At 38.2% G+C, this 24877-nt stretch overlaps 1 protein-coding gene across 2 annotated transcripts in view; it reads left to right on the forward strand.

The window, feature by feature from the left end:
- Slc30a9 (solute carrier family 30 member 9) overlaps positions 1-24877 on the forward strand; it is a 49995-nt gene that overhangs the window by 17540 nt on the left and 7578 nt on the right. For both annotated transcript variants that reach the window (XM_021210238.1, XM_029545140.1), the window contains exons 3-15: positions 405-464; positions 2763-2862; positions 3658-3750; positions 4494-4576; positions 5947-6005; positions 9167-9234; positions 10488-10590; positions 16243-16298; positions 18753-18888; positions 21182-21221; positions 22300-22371; positions 22773-22880; positions 24656-24821. In XM_021210238.1, coding sequence (XP_021065897.1) covers positions 405-464; positions 2763-2862; positions 3658-3750; positions 4494-4576; positions 5947-6005; positions 9167-9234; positions 10488-10590; positions 16243-16298; positions 18753-18888; positions 21182-21221; positions 22300-22371; positions 22773-22880; positions 24656-24821 — 1144 coding nt within the window. The remainder of the gene's footprint in view (positions 1-404; positions 465-2762; positions 2863-3657; positions 3751-4493; positions 4577-5946; positions 6006-9166; positions 9235-10487; positions 10591-16242; positions 16299-18752; positions 18889-21181; positions 21222-22299; positions 22372-22772; positions 22881-24655; positions 24822-24877) is intronic.

Raw genomic sequence — 24877 nt, forward strand, 5'->3', positions numbered from 1 at the left:
ACTCTGACCCTCAGATCTAGCACCTCACACTACACTCTGACCATCAGATCTAGCACCTCACACTACACTCTGACCCTCAGATCTAGCACCTCACAGGTTTGCTTCACCCTTTAGAATGAGTCTTTTTGTCTGTTTTCTGAAAGGATTTGGCATTGTGCTGATGCTGAGTTTTACTAAAAACTTTGTCTTTAGTTCTTGAAATGATTCCACGCCTTTTCTCCTGTAGTATATTAATGAGGGGTAAGTAGCATTTATTAAGTTTAACACTCTTTATGTTTTATAGAATGAATTAAATTAGTTTGGGATAATATAATTATTGTTATACAATGCTTGATTAAATTAATAAGTTATAGTTTTATTTGAAAGCAACTCTTCAATATTGTTTGTTTTGATAAACTTTACAGCAGAAAATATAGGCGCAGAACTCAAAGCTCCACTTAAGCAAGATCCTCTCCAAGTAAGAGGTAAATATATTTTATTTAATGTGTTAGTATGTGGGTATGTAGAAATATACAGAATTTTTTTTTTTGGTTTTTCGAGACAGGGTTTCTCTGTATAGCCCTGGCTATCCTGGAACTCACTTTGTAGACCAGGCTGGCCTCGAACTCAGAAATCCACCTGCCTCTGCCTCCCGAGTGCTGGGATTAAAGGCGTGCGCCACCATGCCTGGCATTGAAATATACAGAATTTATGTAGAGATATTTAATATTATTCCAAGCATGTAGCTTGCTTTTATTTTAAATAGATTGGGCATAAATTTCTATTCTATTTACATGCTGCTTTATGCTGAAGTTTATTTTGCATTTTGTGTCATGTATTTTAAAAGCCTAAAGAACCAAAATCATCAGTTTGCCTATTACTTTTAGGAAAGTAATGTTATTAAGGAATGAGAGGCTAATACCTTCAGCTATAGTGTATTTCATTCAGGCAGAGTTGGCTGGTTTTGTCTTATTTTCTCCAAAGCAGCCAATTCATGAAGTCAGTAGTGCTGTGGGATTCAGAGCACAGTGGTGTCAGGCAATACAGAGCTCAGTTCGGCTCTTATATTTACTAGCTGTCTGACCTAAGGCAGTTATCTTAACCCCTTTAGCATTTAGCTCATTTCCATATAAGATGGTAAAAATAAAACTTACTCATTAGGATGGCTGTGAAGATTATGCTTATGAATAGTTAGGTAATGAAGAGTCATCAGCACTGGACTGTGTGTGACCTGCTTGTGACTGCAGCCTATCAGAGGCTGGAGCAGGGTCCCACTTTTTCTCTTAAAAAAAAAAAGTACTGAATAGCAGTGACCACTGCCACCACCATCCATAATCTGGGCCTGGATAGGCCAGCAGGAGTTCCTTAGCTATTTTGAAGGAATTTTTTTTTTTTTTTTAAGAATTAATCCTTTTAAGGTGAGAGAGAATTTTCCTTTTAGTTGTAGGTTAGCTCATACCCAGATACTCAGTTTTAGAGTAATGGGTGTAAAGTTCCTTAGAGATTGAAATCCAGGCAAAAAGCAATCTGAATGCCTTCATATACCTGCTTCTTCAGATAAAGGTTGGGCTTTTGTATTGAACTTCATTCTTGAAATGTTTCTTTTTTTTTTTTTTTTTTTTTTTTTTTTTTTTGGTTTTTCGAGACAGGGTTTCTCTGTGTAGCCCTGGCTATCCTGGAACTCACTTTGTAGACCAGGCTGGCCTCGAACTCAGAAATCCACCTGCCTCTGCCTCCCGAGTGCTGGGATTAAAGGCGTGCGCCACCATGCCCTGTGAAATGTTCTTAATATATATAGTTCATTTAACTGTAGTGCAGATGTGGTACTGTTTTCAGAGGGTTTTTACCCACAGAAATGAGGCCTTTTGGATTTATCTTGGTCTTCGAGTTGTAGTAGAGTAGGAAACTAGGGTTGAGCACTAGCAGGGCCTGGACTGAAGTGAACAGCAAGTCTCCTGTGGGTGCAGGCTTACTTGTCTCCATCTGTTCTTCAGACGGCTGCTCTAGTTGTTATGTCATATGTCATGGTCTTACTCTGTATGCTTATTAACATGGGAAGGTATTATATAAGTTTTTAACTTAGAAACTGTAAGCTATACCAAATTGGTATTATATTTTTGTGTCTGGCAGTTTAATAACACAACAATTAGACAGTAGTTTAGTAGAAGGCAGTCTTTTCCTATAATCTCTAAACTTTTTGTAAGTTTTGATTGTTAAAAGTATTTCTTAGTCTCTTCAGTTTTGTTTTATTATGTGAAATCCAGTAGCCTTAAGTTTTTTTTTTTTTAACAAGAAATGTTTCTTACTGACCTAGAAAACATTTATTATTATATATAAGAGAATCAAAACGTCTTTACAAAAGTTTCTATTCTATAGTATCTGTTGCTACTTTCTGTTTTGACTTTGATAAATGCTGGTTTTACTCCACAGTTTGAAAACACTGAACTATTCTGTAATATTGATTGAAACTTCCTTTGCAGATAGATCCTAAGCAACTTAAATTGTTTTAATGCTTTCGACAGAACAGTCCTACTGATATAAAGTGTCTACTAGATGAAAGGTTATTATTTCAACATCAATTAGAGATGAGCTATAGAGATAAACTAGATTTATGATCCATGCTAGTTTTCTGTACTGGGGGAGACATTTCTTATTCCTCGATAACATCTTATGCATCAGGAGAAAATAATAAGTGTCCATGGAATTCAACAAGTATTCATCTTCAGGAAGGGCTTTCAGTATGCATACTGAAATGCTTACATATTTCTTTGTTTCTGGTTTAGTCAAAGCAGTTCTTAAGAAAAGGGAGTATGGATCAAAGTACACTAAGAATAATTTCATCACGGGAGTAAGAGCAATAAACGAGTTCTGCCTTAAGTCCAGGTACAGTATTTCTTTCAGTAGTACTCTGTGCAAATTTTATAGCCCTTTCTCTTTTCATTAATTTTCAGAATTAGCATGGAGATAATTGTTTATTTTTGTCCCTAAATTTCTACAAGATAGCCAGGGATTAAATATAAAATAATGGTATTGATGAACATATAAACCTTTCAGAATTTGAGAAAAAGCAAAGTGATTACAGTCGTGACTTAGACATTTCTAACTGTAAAAATGTAGTCCTGTGTGGGAGAGTGGGGGAGGATGTGCTGTGTTGCATGTCTGCAGGTCAGAGGCAAATTTACAGAGTTGATTTTCTCCTGCCTTGTAGTGTGAGGGATACAACTCAGGCCATTAGGTTTGCCAGCAAGCCTTCACCTACTGAGCCATCTCACCAGCGATGAACTTAGTTTTTAAATAGAAGAGTGATACTTGTGTATATTCTACTTTTTACATATCTTAAAAGTTCCTGTGGTTATGCCCATAGTACAAGTACTAATGAGGGAGTTGTAACACCCATCCCACCTAGTGACCAGACCTGACCCTGCTAAGTTTCTGATGAGACCCTGTGCATTCAGGATTGTATGTAGGGGAATGGAATCTGTGTACTATGATATTCTTCATTAGTGAAAATCTTTTTTTACTGTCTCCAGGCTATATTTTGTATTAAAAGTGCTATCTTTAAGCTGATGTTTAGAAGCTGTAAAGATCCCTTCTTTCAAAATAGGGCTCAGGATAGTTGTTTACTGTCTATAACCTATAAAGTTATAAGTATTATATAAATAACTTTTATATCCCCAGTGATTTAGAACAACTTCGAAAAATTAGGCGGCGAAGTCCCCACGATGACACCGAGTCCTTTACTGTGTTCCTGAGGTCAGATGTGGAAGCAAAGTAAGAGCATAATTCCTTCCTAGCAGAGTGCGTGCTGGATGTGAAGTTATAGAAGGAGCTTAAACAGAGTCTTTCTTTTCTTCCTCCTCCTCCTCCTCCTCCTCCTCCTCTTCTTCTTCTTCTTCTTCTTCTTCTTCTTCTTCTTCTTCTTCTTCTTCTTCTTCCTCCTTTTATTTTTTTAGATTTATCTATTTTATGTATGTGAGTACACTGTAGCTGTACAGAGGGTTGTGAGCCTTCATGTGGTTGTTGGGAATTGAATTTAGGACCTCTGCTCGCTCTGGTTGGCCCCACTCGCTCCGGTCAACCCTGCTCATTCAGGCCCAAAGATTTATGTATTATTATAAATAAGTACACTGTTGCTGTCTTCAGAAGAGGGCATCAGATCTCATTACGGGTGGTTGTAAGCCACCATATAGTTGCTGGGATTTGAACTCAGGACTTTGGAAGAGCAGTCAGTGCTCTTACTCCTGAGCCATCTCGCCAGCCCCCCCCCAGAATCTTTCAATGATGCTTTTGTTATTTGCAGTTTGTTGTCATCTGTGCTGGTTGAGTAAATATGTCCTTACTTATCAGAATATTTCTGCATAAGTGTATATACATTGCTTAGATTTGACTCAGACACTCTAAGTGCTTTTTCAATATGCTTTTTATATATTTATAGTTCATTTATCCATAGTATAATTATAATAAAGTCATTTAAAAGAGTCCTTGGTGGTGACTATGTATGTATTTATATGCAGAGCTTTGGAAGTTTGGGGAAGCCTTGAAGCTCTTGCCAGAGAGAAAAAATTGCGTAAAGAAGCAGAAATAGAATACAGAGAACGTAAGTATTTTTAACTTAAGTCTGGATTTGTTGGGAAATAGCATATAGGTAAGTACTGTGCCCTTATAGCCAGCCAGTCTCTTGTGCTAGCACTTCGTGGTTTACTCTGTTGCTGCAGCAAGGGCTGCTTTTCACCATGGAATTATTTTTAAAACGGAACCAATTTGTTTTTTTCTCGATGACTTTCTAGGATGATAATAGGAAGTAAAAGAAAACACTTTGTAGTTTCTGTGTGACAACACTAGTAACATTATGGATCTGATGTAAAGATTATGATAGTGGTAGTTACTGCTTTGTTATAGAAAATATTGATTCAACCACCACATTCATTCACTCATTGATTCATTCATTCAGCAAATATCTTTCAAAGTCCTAACATGAAGAAGAAACCATCCTTCAACTACAGACACAGTTAAGACTCTCAGGGAAAATGAATTTAGTGGTTTAGAATTTAGATTTAGGACAGTGTAAAATTTTGCATGATTTGAATTATATAAATATATTTATTGATACAAAAGTATTACACATATTTATGACTCAAAAAGAATATAGTTTGATTTCCCAATACCCCCAAAGAACAGAAATATAAAGAGTGACAAGTTTTGATTCTTTTTCTATATGTTTTAATTTTCTTTCCAAAAGTAATTGTTATTGATAGTTTGGTTATATCCTCTCAGAATATTATTAGTACATTTTAAAATTTATATACATACTTTGTAAAAGATTCCTTTCATTTATTTGTATATGTGCATGTCTTTGTGAGTATGTGCATACATGTGCAGGTTCCCCCTGAGTCCTAAGGAGGGCATCCAATCCCATGGAGTTAAAATTATATGCAATGTGAGCTAGCTAATCAAAATGGATGAAAATACTGGGATTCAAACTCCGGTTCTCACAGTTGAGCAGGAAGCTTTTTTAACTGCTTGCCATCTCCCCAGTACCTTGTATCTACACATTCTAACATAATACAAATGGGAAGGTACCATGCATATGCATATACTTGTACATCTTGTTCTTCATAGATACCAACATAGTATTTGTGAAAAGAAACCTCCTTAATACATTACTTCAGAGGAGGGGGATGGTCAGGGTCTCATATAACCCAGGCTAGCCTCAAATTTGCCGTGTAGCCAAAGATGACCTAGTACTCTCGATCTACCTGTTTCTACCCCCTGAATGCCAAGATTACAGGTGTATGCTACACCTGACATAAGGTTCTGAGAAGTGAACCTTGTAAATGATAAGCAAGCATTCTACTTACTGAGCTACACCATCAACCATTTAATATAGTCTTAAAGTGAATAGTTGTATTAATATAAACTGACTAGTAAAGATGTATGTGACCTAAACTAATTTTCTAATTCCTGTAGGGCTATTTAGAAACCAAAGAATATTAAGAGAATATGGTGATTTCTTGGGAAACACAAAGGTAAGGATATAGTTTTTTTTTTTTTTTTAATAGTATGTATGTATTTGACAAACCAGGTACATTGTGAAATATCCATGATCATAATCCAAGAAATTCTAGGAGGTCTTTGATCATAATCTAAGATTTTTTTGAGCACATTATAATTATCTGAACTGCCATCTATTCATCTAATTTTCTTGAAATTAAAATCGTGACATGAGTTTCCTAAGGTTCTTAAGCATACATAGATAAAGGAGACTTTGGTTTTAGCAGAATTTTCTGTTTCTTTTATATGTTTTCTCTCTCTCTCTCTCTCTCTCTCTCTCTCTCTCTCTCTCTCTCTCTCTCTCACACACACTGTCTGTGAGAAAGACAACATGTATGTATGTGTGTATTTATATGTGCATATTACCACACATACATAGAGGTCAGAGGAACTGTTGGGAATCAGTCCACTCCTTCTGTTACATNCTCTCTCTCTCTCTCTCTCTCTCACACACACACACACACACACACACACACACACACACACACCCCTACGGATGTATATAAAAGTATCTAATAGCCTTTGTCTTCACTCCTTCCAGTCCTAATTCTGATTCAGCATTCAGACTGTCAGCTCTTTGCTTTTGCTCAGAAAAGCATCCCTTGAAAAAGAAAAGTATAAGGCCAATTTGATTGTTCCTTATTGCATGCCTGTACACAGTCAGTGGACACTGTGTGACTTCATTAGTACATTCTTCACTATAAAATAGCTTAGTGTATGCTTTTCGCCATATTCCCAAATTCCCTACAGCCTTACCTTTTGCCTCTCAGTACTGATCCTATTTCATACATCATTGACAAAAACAAAAAAGGTGTGCAAATGGTTCCTTATATAAAGTGGTTCGCTTTGTAATTTATCAACCTGATAGTGTGGAATCGTAAGCATATGGCCGTTCTGTTTTTAATTTCTGTGTAGTATTAAATAGGTTATAATCAGTATTTCACTACAATAGGCTTTGTGCTAGATGAATATACTTAGTCCCCGGCAAGTCTAAGGGTCCTGAATACATCTGAGGCGGGCAGGCTAGGTACGCTCTGGTTAGGTCAGGTGGCCTCGGTGCGGTTTCAGTCTACGGTATTTTACATTGGCGGTGGTTTAGAGACCTCGTCTTGTAAGTCAAAGACTATTTGTAATTTGATGAAAGAACCTCACTTTTTCATCATCAGATATATAGACTTTTTTTTTTTAAAGATTTATTTATTTATTATATGTGAGTACACTGTAGCTGTCTTCAGACACTCTGGAAGAAGGCATTAGATCTTGTTACGGATGGTTGTGAGCCACCATGTGGTTGCTGGGATTTGAACTCAGGACCTTTGGAAGAGCAGTCAGTGCTCTTAACCGCTGAGCCATCTCACCAGCTCCAGATATGTAGACTTTTATCTACATATACTCCTAAATACGAATTTTCTACAATTAATTTTCTAGAATTAATATTAGAAGTATAGAAAGTTTCTTTTCTTTATTTCACTTACTCTTGTCTCTTAAATTCAGTTCAATTGGGTTTTCATCCCATTGAAATGGCTCTTAACCAAAGACAAACCACACCCAAGATTTCAACATCATCTATGTACAGAATAGACTTTCCATTTCAACTTGGCTGGGAGGGGTCTCCCATCAAGAAGTTAATGGTGGGTATGTTGATGGTTCCTCATTAAGGAGGCATGCCAACACTTGGAAGTCTGAAGTGCGAAGATTACCACAAATTAGAGCTAGCAAAGGCAACGAGTGAGACTTTTGCTCAAAACCATGTTAATGCATATCTGGGGCAAAAGCAACCTATGCAAATTGTCTATTGTCTAGGTTGCATTTGATACTTGAGTCCCTCTCACACAGTTCAGAACTAGGCCCAGCTGACCACTCTAGTTGGATCTTAACTCAGCTGCTTTCCCTCATTCATATTGACTCTGGTTTCTTCCTGAGCCCTTGCAGAATGAAGGTCAGTCTTTTCATGTCTTAGGAGCTAGAATTTCTGCCATGTTGCCAGGTAAACTGTCACTTCGTTACCGTGTGGAATAACTTAGGCCAGCGACAGCTGTCACTTCTATCTGTTCATCCAGACAGTCCTGCTTGTTGGCATCCCATACTTTCTTTATGTGTTTGACTTTGGATCTACTCTTTACCTGTTACACTCTGCTTGTCTCACAGGACGCTAGCAGCAAGAAATAAAGACACAGTGTCCTTGGTTTACCAGAAGCATCCTCTCGTCAGAGCAGTGGCTCACCTCTCATAATCTAAGTTTGCAGTGCCCCTTTAGTCCACTTCCCCTTATCTGTTTCCTAGGCCTTTCCTTGGGATCCTGATTTTGTGAAGTCAGGGTGGTCTTTTAGAGCCTTGAAAGTACCTTTATCTCCTCTGAATAAGTTTAGCTCTACAATCAGTCTTGCTTTGAAATGAACCAGTGGTGCTTTGAGTAGTTTGTGCATCTTTCCCTGGAAGTCCTCTCTGGCATCTCTTATAATGCTTAAAAATTTAATATTTATTTATTTGTTTATTTATTTATTATGCATATGTGTACACCTCCACGGTGCTCCTGTGGAGGACAGAGGACAATTTGCAGGAGTCTTTTCTTTCCTTCTACTAATTGGGGAACTCAGGTCATCAGGCTTGGTGACAGTTCTTGTAACAATATAAAACAAACTTAATTGTGAAAATTAGAGAATACATATAAACATTTGAGGTTTTGGGAAAATATCCAAATGTCTTTTCAGTTATCTCCATACTTTATGATTTATTTTATTTTATTTTATTGTGCATATGGTGTGTGTCAGTGGGAGGGCAGGAGAACCATGTGACATAGGTGCCCTCAGAGGACAGAAGAAGATGCCAGATCACCTGAACCTGGAGTTATATAGGTTGTTGTGATCCACCCAAGATGGGTGCTGGGAACTAAACACTGCTTGTTCTCAGCAAGTATAGTGTGTGGATAGTGTGAGCATAGTAACAGCCAAGCCATCTCCCTAGGCCCAGACCACACCCCTTTAAAGAGAAATGTTGGATGAAAAGAATTTGATAGTAAGCCTCCTTGTTTAGAGGTTTTGAGAGAAGGTAAATACTGTGCTGTGTCAGAGCCACTGCCTACTGTGCTTCACTCTCTGAGAGACTTTGCCTGTCTTTGTTCTGTCTTGTCTTACAGCCACGCTCCAGAGCGGTCTCAGTGTTCCTTAAGGGACCAGGAAAAGTGGTCATGGTTGCTATTTGCATGTGAGTTTTGTCAAACAAGCTTTTAAACTAGGATATATTAAAGTAGAACATATGCCTTTTAATATGTTTGTCCTTGAATTTACAAATATATTACTTGGTGGTTAGCTGCATATAGTTGACTGTAGCTTTTATTATTTTAGAAGGAAGTTGAGCCTGTGTCGTGGCCCAGTGAAATGATATGGGAAGGGTCTAGGTCCCTATGGACATTTGATTTGGGTTTTATGTATTTTTGAAGTGGATATAAGTTTCTTCCTTTATCAGACTCATTTTTTAAGTTACATTGACCATCATGACTTGGGTCACAGCTACTGAGGAGAATATTCATGCTTGTGTTTTTTTCCCACTTAACTTTGGAGGAAACTTAATGTTTTTATAACTGACTTTTTCCCCCATCTGACTTCCTGATTCCTGTTTTGTTTATCTTTTTACGTTTTATTGCTAATTTTAGGGTGTATAAAAGCATTAATTTTATAATTCAGTAGTTTTTATTTCTTAAAAATGCATATTTTTATGATAAAATTGTATGGAATTGTGGAAGGATTTAGAAGTGTGTAATACATGATCCTTGTAGGACTGGAGAGCATTAGACTAGAGGAAAGCTTTTCCAGTTAGTACTAAGGATGATGGTATCTAGTTAGAGTACTTAGACTGGTGTCAGGTTACTGCTTGGACAGTGAGCAAATGTTACTCTGACAGGAGCATCAGAAACAGGGGCAGGACAGAAAAAGAGAAAACAAGATTTGGTTGTTAGTTTGAGATGTCTATAAGGGTACTCTTGAGGAGGTCAATAGGGTTAGTTCTTTTTGCCAGGAGAGTAGGGATTTAATCATAGTCTTCCTAGTGAGGAATGTATGTAAAATATAAACTAATTAGCTAGTACCTAGTGTATAAGATGTACTGGATAAGTATTGTTAATGTATATTGGTCTCAAGCTCAGGAGGAGATCTAGGGTAGAGATTGAGATTTGTGGATTATTAGTCTACAGATGATAATTAAAACCATATCAGTAGTTAAGATTATCTGGTGGGTAATAAATATAGTATTAGGAAATAAAAGTCTGCAACATAAAGCATTGCCTCTTACCTTAATGGTATTATACTTAATGGTATTATAATCCCTACTTTGCATATTTATACATGAACTTTAGAAAGTCCCTTTTTATTGGCTTTTAATAAAATCTAGTATAAAATCAGTTATTTTTTGATGGAAAATATTAATTCAAACATATGCTAAATTGTTTTCTTTCTCCCTAGTAATGGCTTAAACTGCTTCTTTAAATTTCTTGCCTGGATTTATACGGGTTCAGCAAGTATGTTCTCAGAAGCTATACACTCATTATCTGATACTTGTAACCAGGTAAGAAAAAAATACTTAGTTCTTTAAGTTACTTCTTATGAGCTTTAATCAGAAAGTTATCTGTTAAAAATTATTCTGCAGTTGGCTTTGAGAAAAATGCAGCTTTTTTTATTTGAACATTTAAGAGCAATGGCTTTGTATACATGGGTTTGACATCTGTGCTTCCATATCCTCACAATTAACTGTGGATTAAAAATATGAGAAAGAGATGGGCATGTTACACACACCCAGCACTCAGGAGGGAGAGGCAGGTAGATAGATTCCTGGGAGTCTGAACCCAGACCGGTCTATATTATTTAGTAAGTTCCAGGACAGCCGGAGCTACACAGAGAGACCCTGTCTCAAAACTCACACACACACAGGGGGAGGGAAATCACTGTCTATACTGTGCAGACTTTGCCCTTATGATTTTTTTCTTGTTTTTTAAGATTTGTTTATGTGTATGAATGTTATGTGTGCATGTATGTCTGTGCACTGTATGGATGTCTGATGCCACAAGAGGGCACGAGCACCCTCGGACTGGAGTTTCAGAGCCTCAAACCCAGGTCCTCTGGAAGAGTAGCCAGTGCCCTTAATGGCTGAACCATCTCTCTGGCCCCATCCCTACCCCTGTTTCTCTAACAAGAAGGTTTAACAGTAATGAATATACTGTTTATATTGTCTGAGACATGATTTAAAATACGAGCGATATTTGCAGTTATTTGAAAATACTGTATTTTATAATAGAAACTAAAGCATTGAAAACTTAAGTTTCAGGCTGGTGAGATGGCTCAGCAGGTAAGAGCACCCGACTGCTCTTCCAAAGGTGCAGAGTTCAGATCCCAGCAACCACATGATGGCTCACAACCATCCTTAATGAGATCTGACTCCCTCTTCTGGAGTGTCTGAAGACAGCTACAGTGTACTTACATATAATAAATAAATAAATTTAAAAAAAAAAAGAAAACTTAAGTTTCACTGGGCTTGGTGGCCTACACCTTAAGGAGGCAGAGGCAGGTGGATCTCTGTGAGTTTGAGGACAGCCTGGTTTACCAAGTGTGCTCCTGGACAGCTAGAACTACTATATAGTAAGACTCTGTCTGGAAAGAAAGGGAGGAAGGAAAGGAGGGAGGGAAGGAATTTTAAGTCTCTCATTTACTCTGTTTTGTCATGGTCTTTTATAGAAGAGATTTTTTAAAATTTACTTTTATTTTGTATGTATGAGTATTTTGCCTCTATGTACAAGTATGCCTGGTGCCTGAGGAGGTGGTTGCACCATGTGGGTGCTGGAAATTGAGCCTGAGTCCTTTGCAAGAACCAGTGCCTTTAACTACTGAGCTAACTCTCCAGCCCTTGTAGAAGATATTATTTCTTCCTCTTCTTCCCCTTCTTCCCCTTCTTCCCCTTCTTCCCCTTCTCCTCCTCCTCCTCCTCCTCCTCCTCCTCCTCCTCCTCCTCCTTCCTCCTCCTCCTCCTCCTCCTCCTCCTCTTCGTTTTTTATGTTCATTGGTATTGTCTGTGTGAGGCTGTCAGCTCCCCTGGAACTGGCGTTACAGACAGTTGTGAGCTGCCCATATGGGGCTTGGAATTGAACTCAGCTCCTTTGGAAGAATATTTCACCTCTGAGCCATCTCTCCAACCCCAGGACAGATTCCTAAGAGGAGTTTCTGAGTACAGTGATAGCTGCCTTGGAACCCACTCTGTAAACCATCCTGGCTTCAAATCCCAGAGATCTGCCTGTATCTGCTTCCAGAGTACTGTGTACCATGATGCCCAGCTAAATATAAGTTCTTAATTACTGTGAGAGCCACTAAAATGTTTTGAATATAGTGTTATTGATTGGTTAACATACTTTCATATTAGACTCACACTTTGAATTCTTTCCCTTGATTTTGCAAATTAAGATTAAAAAACAAAATTACAATAGCCTTTAAATTCTGTTTGGCCCAAGTTGTAAATTCTTAAAACTTAATCCTTTGTAAAGAACACTCTAGAAATTTTACTTATATATTTATATCACATTTTAAAATATATGTTATCCTTTCCATATTTATTTATGCTAGATTTATGTTGGAACAAATTTGAGAGAATTTTCAGTGAAAGATACAGGTAGAGGAATGAATATTTAGTCCTGCTACTTTAGTTTAGTGGTAAAGTTGCTGATTAGTAAGTGAGAGGCCCTGGCTTTGATTCCCAGCACTGCCCAGCCAAAAAGGACATTTAAGATAAAGTTCAGAGGAATAATAGAGAACAGACAGAGCAGTCTTATTTACAAATTAACCCTAAGAATGCATCTCACTGTCAAGTAGATTAGAACCTCTGTAAAAGTAAAGGGAGATGGTAGGGAGTTGCTGTTAGTGCTAGCAGTCTTTACCTGGGCTTTGATTTCTTTTTTGTGTGTCTGGTCTATGAGATGTGTGTGTGTGTGTGTGTGTGTGTGTGTGTGTGTGTGTGTGTGTAGGCCAGAGGTTGACACAGGTGTTTGCCTCAATTGCTTTCCATCTTATGTATGGAAAGAGACAGATCTCTCACTTGAGCATAGGAGTCATACCAATTTAGCTAGTCTTATTCCAGTCAGCTTATTCCAGAGTGCCATTGTCTGCCTCCGAAGGGCCAGGATTGTAGGATAGCCATCCTTACCCCACCCAGCATTTAGGTGCTGGGAATCCTAGTTCCAGTGCTCATGCTTGCATGGGAAGCACTTTACCTACTGAGCCATCAGTAAATATTTAATAACCACTTCCAGTATAGTATTTTTCCAGTCAGCACCATATTAAGTGAAAGAAGAGGGAAATGTAAAAGCAGTGATTAAGAGCTTAAAATCGTAAAGACATAAGGATAAAGAAAGAAATTAAAAGTTTTATTAATTTTTAGAACATTGGAGATAAATCTTAAGGTTTCTTTTCTTTTCTTTTTTGGTTTTTCAAGGCAGGGTTTCTCTGTATAGCCCTGGCTGTCCTGGAACTCACTTTGTAGACCAGGCTGGCCTCGAACTCAGAAATCCGCCTGCCTCTGCCTCCCACGTGCTGGGATTAAAGGTGTGCGCCACCACGCCCGGCAAATCTTAAGTTTTTATTCTATAAAATATTGTCCTACTTAGGGTTATTATTACCATAATGAAAAAAAAGTCAGGGAGGAAAGGGTTAATTTGGCTTATACCTGGTAGTCCATTACTGAAGGAAGTCAGAGCAGGAACTCAAAGGGCAGGAACTGAAGCAGAGGCGGTGGAGGGGAACTGTTGGTGGGCTTGCTCCTTCTGGGCTTAATCAGCCTTCTTTTTTATAGAACCCAGGTCTACCAGCTCAGGGGTGGCATGACCCACAAAGGGCTGGATCCTTACCCCCAATCACTAATTAAGAAAATGTTCTATATGCTCACCTATAGCTCTGTCTTATGGAGGCATTTTCTCAATTGAGGTTCCATCCTCTCAGGTGACTATAGCTTGTGTCAAGTTGGCATATAACTAGCCAGTACAAATATTATGTATGGGTTTTAAAGACTATGATAGCTTTTAACTGGAGGAATAACCATGAAAAATTGAGTAAAAAAGGTCAGCTTGCAGAATATTATGTCTAGAACTTCTGCTTTATCCTTGAAGGACTCACAGAGATTGAATTTAGTCTTTTGATGCATCAACAATAAAAACCTAGACAAAAAATATAACTGCATTCAAACATTGAACAATAGAAGCACAAGACCATACCTCTGAGATGAGATTTGATTTCTCTTATACTTTCTCTCTGGCTTCTTGCTTAGATACCTTTGGAGTAGTGGGCCAGGATGAGAAATATCAATGTACAAGGAATCTGAAGTGGTTGGAAACTAGAAGGTAGAGTTCCTCAGAGGGAAGAGCTATGTAGTAAAAAAACAAACCAAACAAACCTACTCTGCATAGGGACCTTCTTGAGTCTTTGCTAAATTATCCATGTACAAGCTGTGCTCAGAAATACCAGCAGGACAACAAGCTGAGTAATTCCTAGTGCTTACACAGGGCTACCAGATTTACACTGACCAGATGAGGTACCCAGGTCAGCCCAAGTCTCGTACCTTTGCAGTAGAGCTAAATTATCTCATGATAAAGGCTATTGGAGAACCCTTCTTAACACACTTCCCAGAAATGTAAATGAATAACTTTATAAATAATGTGTTTGTAAGACCAAAGCACCATGCTCTTTTAGAAATGTGACATTCACAGAGTTCAGCTAATTTTTCCAGTTAGAGCAGAATACTACTAGACAGTGCAAGGTGCAAGAAAATCGGCCTCAGCTAGAAGGAAAATATTTAATAAAATAGACTCAATTAGCAGATGATAGAAAACTTAATAGGGCTTTTAGAACTAACAAAACTATGTCTGACACAAAATCTCACTTGATAACATTGATAGAAGACTAAATCCTAGAAAAGAGTCCGTCTTTAATTTTAATAGTGGGAATCACCTAGACTAGAACCAGAGATAAGACTGAAGAAAGAAAAGGAATCCTTAGTTACGTATGGAGACAGTACCAACAGAACTTAGCTAGCTTTTAAGAAAATAATACCCACAGTGCACAGACTTTGTGAGATAAGAGAAAGCAATGGGTCTTCAACTCTATGGAAATAGCATAGGTATAATATGAAAACTTACAATGTCATTATTTGAGAAAACACACCAATCAGTATTCTTCAGGGACATACATAGAAATTCTTCAAAATATAACCAAATGAGATCAAGCAATATATAAAAATCATAGTATGGTCAAGTAAATATTGTTCTGAGAATATAAAGTTGATTTAATAGTCAAAACAAATAGAAATACAAATCAGTGCATTTCCACTGCCAGCAAATACAGAATGACAGTTAAAATTTTCCATATATAGACTAGTAATAATAGTCACAAAACATTAATAAATCTAGCAAAAGGTGCACAAAACTTTTACACTGAAAATTGTAAAGTATTACTGAGAGGTTTAGAAAGACCTGAAGGAGGGCTGGGACACTGATCGGTGAAGTGCTTGCTTAGACTGCAAGGCAGGGGGTTTGATCCCCAGTACCACTAAGGAAAGGGAAGTAGAATGGGAGAGAGTTTGATGGGGGGTAAGATAGTTATCTATAGATTGAGTGCTTCCCAGCCATAATGCCATTGTGCCTTGTTTTGTTTGTGACAGAGCCCTGAAACATAGTATTCCAAACTAGCCTGCATTCAAGACCCTCACAGAGTGGGCCAGCTAGAGCTTTTCCTGTGTTAGTACAGAACACTGTATTTCAGTTAATGCTGTAGAAGCCATTTGTGTGGTTGATCATTTGTGTTGCATTTCCTTACTAATGTAAATTTAGATTCCTGTAGTTATTGTCTTGGCTTATTTTGTTATGGTTTCATTTTTTTGAGATGGGTCTCTTTATGCAGCCCAAGATGCACTCAGACTTGATTCTCCTGCCTTACACCTCTTCAAGTGCTAGGAATTTAAGTGTGTGCCTCCATGCCCCGCTATTTTTCAAGCTTTTAATCCTTATAAACAATGTAGTTTTCAGTCCCCTTGGGTTTATCTTTATTTTTCTAAGTCTTGAAACTAGGATGTCTTGGCATTTATGTGCATTTATGATTCCTTTGTTGCTGTTCTCTCCATCTTCCAAAGTGGCGTATTCACTGTATTCTCCATCTTAGTAATGAGCTTACTGTTCGCTCTTCTCCATAGGGCTTGCTAGCTCTGGGCATCAGCAAATCTGTTCAAACACCAGATCCTTCTCACCCGTAAGTCACTGAGATAAAACCAAGGAATTGCAGAGATTTGAAATTTATATAACATCCAGTTGTTCAGTATTTGGTCATTTCCTTTGTAGCATATAAAGTGCCAAGGTCAAAGTAAATTCAAGGCATAATTTGAAAATGGAATTGAAGTAGTTTTATGCTTTATAGAGCAGCCTAGAGCTCTTCTCTGTATTTGGTAAGAACGAAACACTTACCTTAGAGTTCTGTTGTTGTTGTTGTTGTTTTTTTTCAAGGAATATGTTTCACCCCAAACTTAGTTGGCTACATAATCTAAAATTTTCATGTTAACCCTTTTAAAATGCATATTTCATACTTACTCTTTCTTTAGTGCTTTTCTTATCATTGAGAAATCTTTTGATAACATTTCAAAATTAGGTATTTATAAAGTGAGTTTTTTTTGTTTTAGAAGATATTGCTTTGAGTATGTCAATGTCCTGATGTAGATATTTATTTTTGTAGCCTTTAGCTCCATACCCATTGTTACTTTAACTAGCTTCATTAGTACAGATTGATCAAGTTAAGGCAAAGATGCGCCTTTATCTCTGTGAAGATGTCTATTTTATTTTATTTTATTTTTTTTAAAGATTTATTTATTTATTGTTATATGTAAGTACACTATAGCTGTCTTCAGACACACCAGAAGAGGGCATCAGATCTCATTGTGGATGGTTGTGAGCCACCATGTGGTTGCTGGGATTTGAACTCAGGACCTTTGGAAGAGCAGTCAGTGCTCTTACCCTCTGAGCCATCTCACCGATGTCTATTTTAGTACTTTATAAATACTTTTTCTTTACTGAAACCAGGGTACTACTATTTTAATAATAATAATAATTTTAGAATTATAAGTAATCTAGCATAGAGAGCCAATGTTAACTAATTGCATGCCGGCTCCTTGCTGGCAGGTCCAGGCGAAAGGAGAGAGATCCGGGTCCCTCTTGGGTCTCTCTGGGGCTGAGCAGGATGGCAAGTGTCAATGGCCCAAAAGAAACACACCAGGGCCAGAAGTCTGTCAAAGCAGGAACTCAGCTTTATGGCATCAGCCTCTCGCTTATATACTTTCGGAAAATAGGGAGAGGGATTTTTGGTGGGTTAGATGACATAGGAGGCAGGGAAGGGTGACAGGGTGTGGGCCAATGGCAAAGCTCTACATCAGCAACTGTGGGGCAGAGGCAGGGCCAAACAGGTCTGAGTCACCCCCATACGAAGTGATTGAGACCGGTCTCAAAACTCGAGCCAGGCCCAGGTTTGTTCTCAAGGCCCAAATCAGGGCCAAAATGGGGCCCAACAATTGCACATCTACTATATTTTACTATCTTTTGAAAAAAATATTCCCATACCAAATATTTAAATAAGAGTGTAAAAATTTAAAAGTTTATGTTCCAAAGATTTCTTTTTAAGTATTTTCAATATCCCATTTTAGCACTGTCTAGTACAGTGACTAAATTTTGGGCAATAGTTTAAGGAAATTTAGATATGGTAGCTACATGGCACTCAATATAGCAGGTAGTGCAGATCTACATAATACAAGTTTTCAGTAAGAACCTACAGTGCAAGGCAGGCACGATGGCACATGCCTTTAATCCCAGCACTTGGGAGGCAGAAACAAGCAGATCTTTGTGTTCAAGGCCTGCCTTGTCTACAGAGTGCATTACAGAACAGCTAGGGTTACATAAAGAAACCTGGTTTCAATGCCCACTCCCAAACAACAGTAACAACCCTGGAAAAAAAAACAGAATCCACAGTGTCTTGAAAATACATATAATTCAAATTGGCATATAGTTGCTGTTACTTTGGAAAAAAACTTTAAAAACAATTTTTAAGTCAAATTTGTAAAACATTGTTGCATCATAAACTGAAATTTTCTATAGCTAGATTATATTTTTACATGAAGAGAATTTCAGTAATAATTCCAAATTTAGAATGTTTGAATGTGTATCTATCAGAGAATGCAGTCGTGTTTGGGTTTAAGAGTACATTTCTCAGAAAACATTTCTATTTCCCATAGTATGTCATAATTTTCAAGTGTCCTGAGAGTGCTGTTTTGGTACTTAAAATAATACAAAGTAATGGTTCATTTTGACCAAAGATAATTAGAAAAATAATTGATGTTTTCAAAATTATCCATGAAAACACGCAGAAAACTGAATATATTGGTTTACTTGCGTGCTAAACTCTTCAGAGCCAGCAGTAAGTTTCATGTTAAACTGTTCAACATTAAGCAACAAAATTATGGGTAATATTTTCAAAGATCTTGCAATTTTTTTTCATTTTGTATACTGTTTTTATTGAAATTTGAACTTTGTGCTTATAGTATTTAATATAAAAAACTACCAATTTAATAGTCTAAGAATGATTTTGTTTGTTTTTATTGACTTATTAAACATTTTGAAAGTTAGTGTTCATTTTTGCAAACTATATGATCTTTTTATCTTTCAGGTACGGCTTTTCAAATATGCGCTATATTTCTTCATTGATTAGTGGTGTTGGTATTTTCATGATGGGCGCAGGACTCTCTTGGTATCATGGAATCATGGGATTACTTCATCCTCAACCAATGGAATCCCTGCTATGGGTGATCCTCCTTTCCCCCACTCTCACTTTGGAGTACTGTGACTTAGTGGAAACCTTTCCATATTGTATTAGAGGACAGAAATAATTTGCCTCTTGGCTGTGCCACACAAGTTAGTTGTGGTTTTGTTTTACACATGACTATGATCTCTGAATCTATATAATTGGGTTATTTTAGACAGTTTTTTACTTATTTCATGTATCTGGGTGTTTTGCCTGCATGAATGTCTGCATCATATGTGTGCCTGATGCAGTCAAAGGCAAAGAGGATGCTGGCTCTAAGGATGCTGGCTCTGAGGATGCTGGCTCTCCTGGACTGGAATTACAACAGGCTCTGAGCTGCCTTGTGGGTGTTGGGAATCAAACCCAGGGCCTCTGATAGAGCAGCTAGTGCTCCTACTGCCAAGCCCTTAATTTGGTGATGTCACACAGGAGGTTTTCCGTAGGCTTTATTACTAAGCACATCCTCTTTAGTTAAAGTCTTGGGCAGCTTTACAGACTTTTCTAGAGTTGCTATTGAAGAACAAAAACAACTCCATGCACTTCTAGTGCCAAGAATGACCTTAGACTAGGAACTACAGTTCCAGTCACTTGTCAGAAGTCAGAACTACATTTAATGTTAAAGCAAAACAGGAGGTTTTTGTTTCCTTTTTGTTTTTGTTTTTCCTTTGAGGCTCCATCAGGAAGGTCCTGCACTGGGGAACAGGAAAAGGAAGATGGTCACTTTCAGTTTTGTCACACCAAGGCTCTTCTGCTCAGTAGGCTGTGCCCAACACTGGGCAGAGAACAACAAACACTACAGTGGTCTTCTCTGGCCTTTGCAGATCTTTAAAAACTACCGTTCATTGACACGCCTTAGAGAGCAGGCTGCTTTGCTGTTCTGGCTCCTTGGGTCGACATAGATGGGTCATATGCTGTCCCCTCAGCTTCTGTGTTGCAGGGGATAATTTCAGACATGTGGCAAAATGCCTCTTAGACATTTCAGAAGACTCCAGCTCAGGTCCCTATGCTAAGATCTAGGTATGAGACATTTACTTTCCATGGGGCACTGTGGTTTTTTCTCTCTTTTGACAGCCACTGTCAGTACCCTTCCCTACAGCTTATATCAGACACAGTTTGCTATACTCTTCAAACTCTTGGGTGCACTTATTCAGCCCACTGAGCAATATTAGCAACTCAACACATTCATCATAGAAATACTAGCCTTCGGCCTCCCTACTCTCTGACTTGTCTTTAGTACTGCTAGGTGCAAAGTCAGGGTGTGGTCTAATGTGTGGTCTACCTCCTTCTGAAAGCCCCAGCAGATGAAGTACTTCATTCTGCTACTAGAACATCCTAGAATGAGAGTGAACTTAGAACTTTTTTTTACTGTTTTGGGTCATAGAATAGTATATAGTCAGTCTTATTTTAACATTCCATTGCATATTTATGTAATAACAAGTCAGTTAAACTAGTATTACTTTGTTTTTTGTCATTTGGTTATTAAGACAGTGTTTGCTTTGACACCCAAACTGGCTTTGAACCTTTGAATTCCAGCCTTACTCTTCTCCTACACTCCCTGTGCTGGGATTACAGGCACATGCCACCACGTCTGGCCTACTTTCCTACTTTGTTTTTAACCATAGTACATTTAGTGTAATGAAATGGACAAAGCGTGTCTCCCCTGTTGTGGACATGTTTATCAGCCCTTGTAGCACAGTACCTTGTTGTCCTAGCAGCATCCAATTTGAACAGCATCAGGCCAGAGCAATTTTTGAAATTAAAGAATAAATAGGTAAATTTTTAATTGTGTTCAGGTTTTAACATATCTTGTCTTTGAGTGACTGAGTAACGAGGCCCTTGACTAGCTAATGGAGTCCCTGGGCTGTGAACTTGCTTCAGAGCTATTGCTTCAGGGTCCTTGACCTGGGGCACTTTTTTTTTAATAGAATTTTTTTGCTTTTATTTTTCTGTTTAATTTTTTTAAAAATGTTTTTTTTTGGAGTTGGGAGGTTTTGAGACAAGGTTTCTCTGTGTTGCCCTAGTTGTCATGGAACCCACTCTGTAGACCAGACTGGCCTTGACTCAGAGATCTGCCTGCCTCTGCCTCCCAAGTGCTGGGATTAAAGATGTGAGTGACTATACCTGGCTTGTGTCCATATTTTACTGTCCTCCTGTTTCCCAACAAGATCCTTAGTATCTAGCTTGAATTAGAGCTTTTATTTAAATTCTACTGGATATTACAATTTTACATATAAGCAGCTATGATCTGTTGGTGAAATACTTGGTTCATTATTTGTTTAATGCTTGTTTTCCAGGCATATTGTATTTTAGCAGGATCTTTGGTGTCTGAAGGAGGTATGTACTGTCACAAGGTATTTATTTTCAGTGACACATATTCAACAACACATTCGTTACTGTTTGCCACATTCTATTAATTTGTACTGTGGAGTTAGGAACCTAGGCTCCCTCTGCTTTTCTAGTAGAAAGTCTGGTAATGTTTTGTGATTATTGCTGTAATGGATGAGGACAAGGGGAATAGACTATGTTCATAATTAGTCTAATATTGCCCAGACCATAAAAGCATAATGGTACTGATTTTTTCAATTAGTTTTTAGCACTGTTAATCAGAATACAAAGCTAAGTATAATAATTTCTACAGCCAAGGCTACACTGAGAAACAAACAAAAACATCTGAAATACAGCTTCAACAGTCTTCTTGTAACATATTTGCTAATATCGACATAAACTACCTATTTTAGTGTTCTTTATCCCTAAAAGATTATCATTTACTGTACTTGGTATTCCCTTCCTCTATCTTTTAAAAAGATCTGTTTACTTATGTATTGTTCCTCTATTTATGTAGATGTCTGTAAGTGTGAGTGTATGTGCATGTTTATCAGTGGGTACCTGCACCCACGCGCACGCGGCGGCCGAAAGAGGGCGCCAGATCCCTCAGAGCTGGACTTAGGTGTTGGCAGGATGCCCTCTTGTTACTAGGACTGAGATCTGAACTCCAGTCTTCAGGACTGCTGAGCTCTAGCCCTTAAGCCATCTCTTTAGTTCTCCATACATTTAAAAAATTAATATAATTTCTTATCGGCAGGTTGTAGTTGAACATATTGATGTGATTTTCCTTGATAGACCTCCAAGGGTTAGGTTGACTATGCTTAGTGGGTGCCAGCTCAGCGGTGGCTTCTCAGTTGACGAAGGCTACTGTGTAGTAATTATGGTTAACCATTATAGTTTTGAAATAGGAGATCCATTTTGTTATAATGGTTAATTTGAGTCATGATGGTGACTGGTAATACAGAGCCTTTCTTATTGCTAACTATGGTGCTAATGTGGTATGCTTATTTATTTATCTTTGAAATGCCATCTTTATAGTTTGTAGACATGAAGTTTCTTCCTTGCTGATAGGATGCTTTTCTTTCAGCAACACTTCTTGTTGCCATAAATGAACTTCGCAGGAGCGCCCAGGCCAAGGGAACATCGTTTTATAAGTATGGTATGTAGTTTAAAACCAGATGCTTATTCTTGTTATCTGTTTAAAATATTTAGTGCTGTTGCTTTGTTACTAACAGATGGCATAAAACGTGCCTCACTGTCTGTTCTATGTGGCTCTCATAAGACAGATCAGTCTGTTAAAAAGAGAATTTTGAGCATAGGAATGTTTTCTCTCTGGACTTGACTTAAGTGAGCTGTCATATTTCTGCATATGCCTGTATAATTTGGAAAGACTATATAAGTTATCAGCACTTAAGATTAAAAAAATAGGGCTTTAAAACTATGGTCTCTCATACATTCTCATGTTAATTAGCGAATGGATACTTATTGAAATGACTTCTAATGGGTCAAATTAAGATTTCAGAAATGTTTTTTTTCTTGTCTGTTGCCTCAATGATTAAGTCATGGAAAGTCGCGATCCGAGTACAAATGTTATTCTATTAGAGGACACTGCAGCTGTCTTAGGAGTGATAATAGCGGCTACCTGCATGGGCCTTACCTCCATAACAGGTAAATATATCTTAAACTACACATAGTTTTCTTCTACTACCTAATTCTCTAATATATGGGAAGTTGGTTATGTCATTGAATAATTTGAAGCCAATACACTATTATATATTAATTCCATACTATTTTTTATTTATTTGTATGGAACCAGCTATTTCATATTTAGTGAAATAAGCCTAGTTCAGGCAAATACTACCTATTTTCTTTCATCCAGACTCTAGGGACATACGTGTGTGTGTGTGTGTGTGTGTGTGTGTGTGTGTGTGTGTGTGTGTTGTTGTTGTTGTGTGTGTGTGTGTTGTTGTTGTTGCTGCTGTTGTTGTTGTTGAAAGCAGAAAAAAAATGAGCTGAGAGGAAGAGCTATTGAAGAAGAAGGAAGTGGGGAAGAGTAGATACTAGAACTCATGTGACTGAACTCAAGGGAAGGCTGTCCATCAGGAAGGAGGGGCCCAGCAGGCAGGCTAGGCAGGTGACTATGGAATGCTGTAATGGATGGGCATGAAGACTTACTTCCTAATCCAACTTTAAAGTTTAATGGTAAAATGTTTGGTCAGTAAAAGTATGCAGATTTTTCAGGGTTAGGGTTCACATCTCCAGATGAGAAGTGTTGTAAAGCATTAGTAGGTTATTATAAGCCTTGGTAGTGGTGAGCCAGAGGTGTGGTCCTTGGAACTCTAAATCCCTTGCCTGTGACAATATGACTGATATTTACTAGTTAATGCCACAGGTCCTTAAGCTAGTGTAAAGACTTTAATAACTATGTGTGTATTGGAGCTCCTGTCTTCCTGTCCCTGGTGCCAGGTGTCAGTGTTCATAGGCATTTATTTTCTTCAAGTTCTTTCCTGCTCATTTTGGTAGCTGGTTAAGTATGTTGAGGACCAAAAGGTAATTTGGAACAGAAAGTTTATTTTGTTTTTTTAAAATGAGAGCCACTTGAGTTCATTCATCTTGTGATGTCAGATTCTCCTAGGGGTCACCCATCCCCTGCCTTCTCGCTTAGTTAGAATCAGTTCAGGTGAGCTGCGGCAGCTTCTCCACTGTTGACTGTGACCTGAAGTCGTGTTCAGAAAGCATCAGTTGATGATCTAGCTGACCTTTACCCTGCTATTTGTCATAAATTGTTAATGAGCAATTCTCTCTCTTGAGAAGGGGTTCCTGGCTCTCTAGGCCAGGGTGACCTTGAACTCAGAAGAGACATGTCTGCCTCTGCCTCCTGAGTGCTGGGATCAAAGGCTATGCTGCTGCTCCTATTAATAGGAGTTATAAGATAAAGGGCTATTGAGATATCTCAGCAGCTAAGGACACTTAGGGCCAAGGCTGATGACCTAAGTTCAATCCCTAAGACCTATGTAGTAGAAAAAAGAACCAAGACTCTCCCCGCTCCCCACCCCCAGTCTTCTGAGCTCCATGCATGTATTGTGCATACATGAGCATATACACAAACACTAAAGTGGTTTGATTTTGTTTTCTAAGAAACATTTTTCTTGAGTCAGGATTTCACTGTGTAGCCTTGGCTAGCCTAGAGCTTCCAATGGAGGAGGCTCAGCTGGCCTCAGGCTCATAGAGCTCTACCTACCTCTTCTTCTAAATGCTGAGCTTAAAGGCATACACCACCATGCCCCAGGTAACTTTGTTTTGTAGGATAGGAAAACTGTTAGCAGTCATTAAAAGAAGTAATTAAAGGAACCATAAATGAATTTCAAAAATCCTTGTTGTTTGCTCTCTAAGTCTCACTGAAGTAATAGGAAATGTTTTGGTTTCTTCTCGGATTCTTCTAGGCAATCCACTGTATGACAGCCTGGGTTCCTTGGGTGTAGGCACCTTACTAGGTGTGGTCTCGGCATTCCTCATCTATACTAACACAGAAGCACTCCTAGGACGATCCATCCAACCAGAGCAAGTGCAGCGGCTTACTGAACTCCTGGAGAGCGACCCATCAGTAAGGTCAGTCCTGACTAGTGATGTCCTTTTGGGTGACACACACACACTCACACACACAC

Source organism: Mus pahari, chromosome 13, assembly GCF_900095145.1.
Source record: "Mus pahari chromosome 13, PAHARI_EIJ_v1.1, whole genome shotgun sequence".
NCBI lineage: Eukaryota > Metazoa > Chordata > Mammalia > Rodentia > Muridae > Mus > Mus pahari.